This window comes from Pipra filicauda, unplaced genomic scaffold, assembly GCF_003945595.2.
Source record: "Pipra filicauda isolate LSUMZ 115617 unplaced genomic scaffold, ASM394559v2 scaffold80_size11013439_pilon, whole genome shotgun sequence".
NCBI lineage: Eukaryota > Metazoa > Chordata > Aves > Passeriformes > Pipridae > Pipra > Pipra filicauda.
This window is the reverse complement of record NW_024104987.1, coordinates 7327610-7334212: the sequence shown is the minus strand read 5'-3', so window position 1 is coordinate 7334212 and position 6603 is coordinate 7327610. Positions and strand designations below refer to the sequence as shown.

The 6603-nt window shown below is 51.6% G+C and overlaps 1 protein-coding gene across 2 annotated transcripts; it reads right to left on the bottom strand.

Moving 5' to 3' along the window:
- Positions 1 to 1698: 1698 nt before the first annotated feature.
- CDK3 (cyclin dependent kinase 3) lies at positions 1699 to 6489 on the bottom strand. Of its 2 annotated transcripts, none has more exons than XM_039390340.1 (7): positions 6202 to 6489; positions 5377 to 5454; positions 4915 to 5035; positions 4262 to 4432; positions 3905 to 4006; positions 2985 to 3188; positions 1699 to 2606 (listed from the first exon to the last, which is right to left on the bottom strand). In XM_039390340.1, exons 1-7 carry the CDS (start codon positions 6327 to 6329, stop codon positions 2481 to 2483), a joined length of 930 nt encoding a protein of 309 aa, XP_039246274.1. In that variant the 5' UTR covers positions 6330 to 6489; the 3' UTR covers positions 1699 to 2480. The 2 variants fall into 2 exon arrangements, with proteins under 2 accessions (XP_039246274.1, XP_039246275.1); XM_039390341.1 differs by lacking the exon at positions 6202 to 6489 and adding an exon at positions 5900 to 6171.
- Between the last annotated feature and the right edge of the window lie 114 nt (positions 6490 to 6603).

Sequence of the window (6603 nt, the reverse complement as noted above, 5' to 3'; positions counted from 1 at the left end):
AAGGACAGAGGTTTCTGCCCCCTCCTTTCCTCACCAGAGCAGCAGCATAGCCTCTATTTCCATATAGTCTTACTGGAATTTGAAGCATCCATTCCCAGCCTCCTTCCTCTCAGTAGAGCACTGCTGGCACTGCTGCTCTGGACCAGCAGCAAGGGCTGGAGCTGGGCTGTGATGGATCAGGAGAGAAACTCTGGCCTGCCAGGGCAAGTCCAACAGCCCTCAGAGCACAGGAGCATGGCCAGGCAAGGATCATGTCCCAGCACAACCCAGGAGCCCTGGACCAGTGCAGTTCCCAGCAGCCCCCGGGTCCCAGCTCTTCAAAGCTGCTGGGAACAGCCTTACAGTGCCTTGGCTTTGCTCCCCTCAGCTGCCTGAAAGCAGGGAAGATCCATTGGCAACGGGGCTGTTGCCTTTCCTGCAGCTCAGCTCTGCCCAACAGGTGAGTTTGCTGACAGGCTTCCCTTCACTTGGCTCTGTGGGGTGATGAAATTATTTGGGGGAATGCTCTGTAACTACAGGGACTTTGGGGTTCTGGTAATTAGGCGGTCAGTTAATCATTTTGGACAAACTGTTCCCTAACTGTGTAGTGGGAGGTGTTTACCTGGGGCTGGGTGAAGGTGTTAAGAGATGATTAGGTGGCTGAGCAGACTAATCTGAAAAAAACTCACTAAAAATCCTTTTCTTTGCTACCAAGAGCCCCTCATCTGCAGAAAGCAGCTTGTGTCATGTCCCGATGTGTCCGTAGGAAGCACCAGCCAGCCAGAGGGCTTTCCCCAGGGCCTGGCTGTCTGGCAGGGTTGTCAGTTGCTCAGGAAAAGCCAGGTAGGACTTCTCCTCCCTTCCCAAGCACAGGGTGATGAACCGTGGTCTTCCCGGAGCAGTTATTTAAACACAGCTGTTGTTGATTCCCTTTGCTGACAGTAGAGTTGGGTCCCAAACATTTAAAATTCAGCCTGTTGCTTCATTTTGTTGGGCTAGATGTGCTGTAGTGTTTTTATTTATGCTTCTGATCTGGATGAATGTCCTTGGTATTTATTTCTTAATGCAGATCTTTTAAAAACAGAATAAAAATGAAACTCTCCTGCAAACGGTTTGTCAGGTGAGCATTGTTTGCATAGAGTGAACAGTGGAACATTGTATGAAATGAATTGACTTTACAAGGTGTATGCAAAGGCAGGGAAATGATTCCCATAGCAGAATTAATCCATGTCTCCATGGATTCATCCACAAACGTGCCCCTGTTGGCTGTCACCAAACAGAGGCCACAAGATGCTGCAGGAGCACAGATGTCAGGTTGTGCTGAAACCAGTTTTTGGGATCACAGTTATTAGGAGGGCACATGTGTGCACGTGCATGAAAAACAGGAGTGCAGAAGTTTGGCTTCCATGAGTTAAATCTGTCTTTTGAGTATTTAAATAAGCAGAACATAACTATGATCTAGTTTGTGGTGATGGAAAACAAGCCCAGCTTACCCCACTGAGACACTGGGCTGCAGAACCATCAGCCGCTTGCTCCACAACAGAATTGAGAGCACATCTCTTCACCTGCCAAGGATTTGGGCTGGAAAGGATAAAAGAAAGAGTGTAGGAGATGAGGAAGGAAGAGCAGCTCTGTGGAAAAAAGGACCGGCCAGGTTGTCCTGCGTCAGCAGCCCGATGGGCTGTTCCAAATAATAAACACCAAGGTTTCTGAACAAACTACAAGTATATATTTTATTCTATACTGAAAGAAAAAAAATGAAAATTACAAAACCACACCAAGAGTCAGTGACAATTCTCCAAACATTTGAACTGCAAAAACATTTCCAATACAATAAAGCAGAGGAAACAGCATTACATCTGGAAAGATGATGGAAAGTCAGTGGTTTAGCTGTTCCTGTTTCCAGTCATATCCAGCAAGTGCTTTATCCTAACTGGATCTGCTTTATGATAACTGGGTCTTTTGGCTTCTTGGTCCCACCTAACGCACAAATTAAGACTCCTGATAGTGCTCTTCAGCTTGTGGAAGAGCAGGATGTGAGCTCTGTTAAACAGCTCAGACTAAACAACGTGCTGACAAGCCTGGTGTGGTAACAGCAGTAAAGGGCTGAGCTCCTTTTCCCAAAGTGGAGCTCCAGCACGCCCTGGTGCCAGCAACTGCCACTGACAGAGCTAGGGATGCTCCAGTGCTGGAAACAGAACTCACTGTGAGTCACCTTAGCTCACTAATGCAAGGACAAACCTCTGAGAGATGCTCTCTTCTCTACATTTCAGTGTTTTATGCTGATAAATGACCCCCACCCTTTTGCATGTGACCTCTTCAAACCACTCTCTGGCTGCAACACAAACTTTCCCCCAGCAACAGGCTGAGAGTCTCTAAATGCCAAGAATGTCCCCTTCCAGGCTCCTCAGGAGAAGCAAGATCCTGAGTCCTAGCTGGACCCCAAACCAGACCTGCAGTGCTACCTGGAGGTGCAGGAGCTTGGGGAGAGCTGTGTCCTCTCATCTGCATTCTCTCCGCAGTGTGTGTCGCTGTTCAGGGGTCCCGGAGCTCCTGCTGAGGAAGTACTGGTGGTTGAGGGCTGCCTTGGCTGAGATGCGCTTGCTGGGATCATACAGGAGCAATTGCTGCCAGGAGAAAAACCCAGCAGAGTTAGGATTTTAAAAATTAAATGATCACTTGCACCCACACATGGCTGGGCCCACTTGCAGGTGTTGGTCCTGGGCTTCAGGGGTCACCCACAACTCAAATTACTGTGGGGATTATGTTAGAAGAGTTCCTTGACTCCCAGTGCAGTGGTTACTAGAGGAACCTGTGAGACTGTCCTGCTTCAGAGCAGGACTGAGCCCTATTCTGTGATTTGATGCTTCTGTAGTGACAGAGGTGAGCTTTAGGCCCAGATCAGATTTACACTTCCAGGTAAATCAGTCTCAAATATCCCTATTCTTTGCCCAGTTTGAAAAGGTCCTGTCTGTCCCCAGGTCTTATTCTGAGCCCTCACTCACCGTCAGTAAGTCTCTGCCATCTCGATCCAAGTTGGGAACAATGTCCTTCATCTCCTTCTTTGGCCACCGGGGAAAGCTCCCCTTGTAGTCAGGCAGCTGGGTCACGCCAGGCCAGGTCACCTCGGTGGGAGTGCCCAGGGTGCGAAAGATCTGGAAGAGCTGGTCGATCTCAGAGTCCCCTGGAAACAGGGCCTTCCTGGTCATCTGGTGGAGAAGAGAAGGCGGCAGTTCCCACCTTTCCATCAGCTGTGTGCCCTATTTCCTGCTGCAGGCAGCCCTTTGTCCCAGCAGGTGCAAACAACTGCACAGAACAGGGCACTTGCAATGCCAGGCAGTGGTTGGGAAAGTCTCAGGTGTCTGACTGCTTGTCTCCAGCTCCTCTCCATTGACCCATGCTATCCTGGGGCTGTCCCTCTTTCAGCCAGTCCCTTATCGCTCTTTGTCTCCAGTTTCTAACACCCACTCCTGGCTCGCTCCCTCTCGCCTACTCTGCAGCTCAAGGACTTGGGGAATGAGGGATAGTGCTATTATATTGCAGGGATAAACAGAGCTCTTCCAAGGGGAGTACAGGCCCCTAGGAGATCCACTCTGCCATGCTACAACAGTGCTAGTTCTCTGCAGCCCACTGTGGAGACATAGAGTCATCTCCTCCCAGGATCAAAATGCTGCAACAGCAAGACAGAATTTACCCCTTCTGTGAGGAGAGACACCATGTCACCATGTATCTGGAACTGCAGCCTTCTGCCAGGCCCCTGAGGGTGGCAGATTTCCCTCTGAGATAAGGATCAGCTAACCCTCAGGGTGGACTTTCCATAACAGAGTGGGAACACAGTATCACAGATGTTCTGCATCTCATCCCATCTTCCCACTGCAGCTGCCTCCTCCCTGCCCGTTAAAGACACTATTTAAACCCATCCTACCATTTCTGCAAAGATGCAGCCGATGCTCCAGATATCCACAGGGGTTGAGTAGTACCTGCATCCCAGCAGTATCTCAGGGGCTCGGTACCACAGAGTCACCACCTGGAAAGGAACCAACAAACAATCTCTGGAACAAATAAATATACCCTGTACAGAGAAGGTGGGAACCCAGCTTGCAGCCAGGCTAGAGACAGAAGACTTCGTGGGGACATGAGGTAACTTTTTAGGTGCAGGTTAGGATAAGAGCGTGTTCCTGGCTATGGCTGTGCCTCCATTATGGATGAATAACTTGTGGTGATGCTGCTACTGTTCACCCACCGTGGATTGTGTACCCCACTATGGGAGCCTCAACACTACCTCATGAGTGTATGTGCGCAGGGGGACTCCAAAAGCTCTTGCCAGTCCAAAATCAGCCAACTTGATTGCTCCTGCTTCGTTAATGAGCAAGTTCTGCGGCTTCAAGTCCCTGTGGATGACCCTGTGAGAATGGCAGAAGCTCACACCCTGCAGCAACTGGAAAAGGTAGTTCTAAGGAGAGAAGAGATTTCAGATAAGGCCATGATGAAAACACTTTGAATGCTGGATTGTGCGGACCAACAAACTTTGGATTACTTATAGATCTGAATGGGAAAAAAGACCTTGCTACAATGCAACATCAGGCTGGTGGGCTACTACTCAGAGACACACACAGCCTGCTCCCACCCTGCATGGGGTCAGAAGGACTCTAATCCAGGCAATGGATCTAACATCAGTCCCTTCCACTCATCCATTACTCTCTACAAAGGCAAGGAGCAACAGATCCCTCAGTTTGTTCTGCAGCAGAGATGGGCTGGAGAGCCTGGAAACAGCTGGGAAATAAATGTACTGAGCAATAGTGCCACGAGGGTTTCCCAGCTGAAATGTTTGAGATCTGAGGCTGAGGAATCTCTTCCAGGTGCAGTCTGCCCAGCAGAAGGCAGCAGGGATACATGCTCTCTGCCCTGCCTGTTGGCACTCCTTCCACACTGTACCTTGACCAAGCTTAAAGGGAGAGCTCCGGATTGGCACGAGTCCATGTATTTCTTCAGGTCCTGACTCAGATACTCAAACACTATATAGAGCTTCTTCTGGCTGTGTATGACATCTAGGAGCCTGCAGAAGAAGTGCAGATTCTCCCTTCAGTACCTTCTCCTAGAACTTTATGAATACCCAAACATCCCTCATCCCACAGATGCCTCTGCTCTGTGAGCCCTTTGGAGCAGAGGGAGGCAGAGGTGCAGCTAGTATGGAGCAGCAACAGCTTAGACCAGCGTGTGTTGCTGGAGTGAGGTATTGCTGAGAGTCAGGGAAGTGCAAGTGATTCCTGCATTTTCCTGTTTATTTTTCTCCTGTCTGTGCAGTTGGGAAAGGACAGAAAATTCCTCTTGCTGCTTGTACCCAGAGTTCCTGTAGCAGGAACTCATCGATGAGCTGGTGGGGAGGGTTCATCCTACCTGACTATGTTGGGGTGCTTCAGCTCCTTCAGCAGTGAGATTTCTCGGATCGCAGTGCTGGGGACACCCTCTGACTCCCTGTGGCAGAGACACCCTGTAACCCAGGGGGATCCCACAGCCCATTGGGGTCATGTGTCCTTTCCCTCTTCCACTGTACCCCATCACCTGCCCAGGGGAGCGTTTGAGTTTGGGATGGAGCAGTGCTGGGGGTGAGGCAGGGGGCAATGGAGTTGTGGGCAAGGAGATGGAAGAAGTGACCCAGACAGTTCAAGTCCCAGGGCAGAGGTTGTTTGGAAGCACCTGAGAGTGCATTTAGAGAGGCAATAACGGTTTAAATGCCCAGGTCTTGATTTTTGGAGGTGGTGGGAGATGAAAGCTCTATGTCCCTCAGGCAGCCACCTCCCCCATCCTGAGGGGCCACCATGGGGTTGCAGTCCCACCACAATTGCCCCCCAGCCCACAGACACCCCTCACTGTGCAGACAGCCCAGGGCTCATCCAGGGGAAGAGCAATGAGCTTTTACCTGCTCAGTCCCACCTTGGAGGGGCTGAGGCTGACCCCACTGGGAGGCTGAACCTCACCAGACCCCCACACCACAGCCCTGAGGGAGAGACCACCTCCCAAAATGGCAGCTGCTTCCCCCTGCCCCATGCCTTGAGCCCAGGGCCTGGTGTCACTGGGTAAGGCCCTAACCACTCCCACGAGCTGATAGAGACACTTTTCCCCCTCATGTCAGGCTTTTTTGAGCCTCTTGCACCATTTTGGATGCCAGCCTGGCGCCATGGCGGGCCCAGGGCTTTACCCCCGTGGCTTTGCCCCACTCACGCGTCCAAGCGGATCTTCTTGAGGGCCACCAGCTGCCCCGTGCGCTTGTTGCGAGCCTTGTACACCACACCGTAAGTGCCCTCCCCGATCTTCTCCACCTTCTGGAATGACTCCTGGATGGCCTCCATGGGGCTGCCTCCGCTTGGCGATGGCAATGTGGGGTGGCTGGCCGGCGCTGTGCTCTGAGGGGAAAAAACAAGGCGGGAAACAAAAAGGTGAATGTGGGGAAGGGGTTTGGTCTCCCCGGGTGTCCCCTGAGGTGCTGCTGTATCTGAGTCCCTGCTTGCTGCTCCCTCAGCCTTGAGGGACCCCCTCAGGGACCTGCCTGGGGCGACTGTGGGTGGACAGGGCTGCCTGGGCACTCTGGGGGTCTGGGGGTGTCTGAGGGGCTTCTGGCAGACC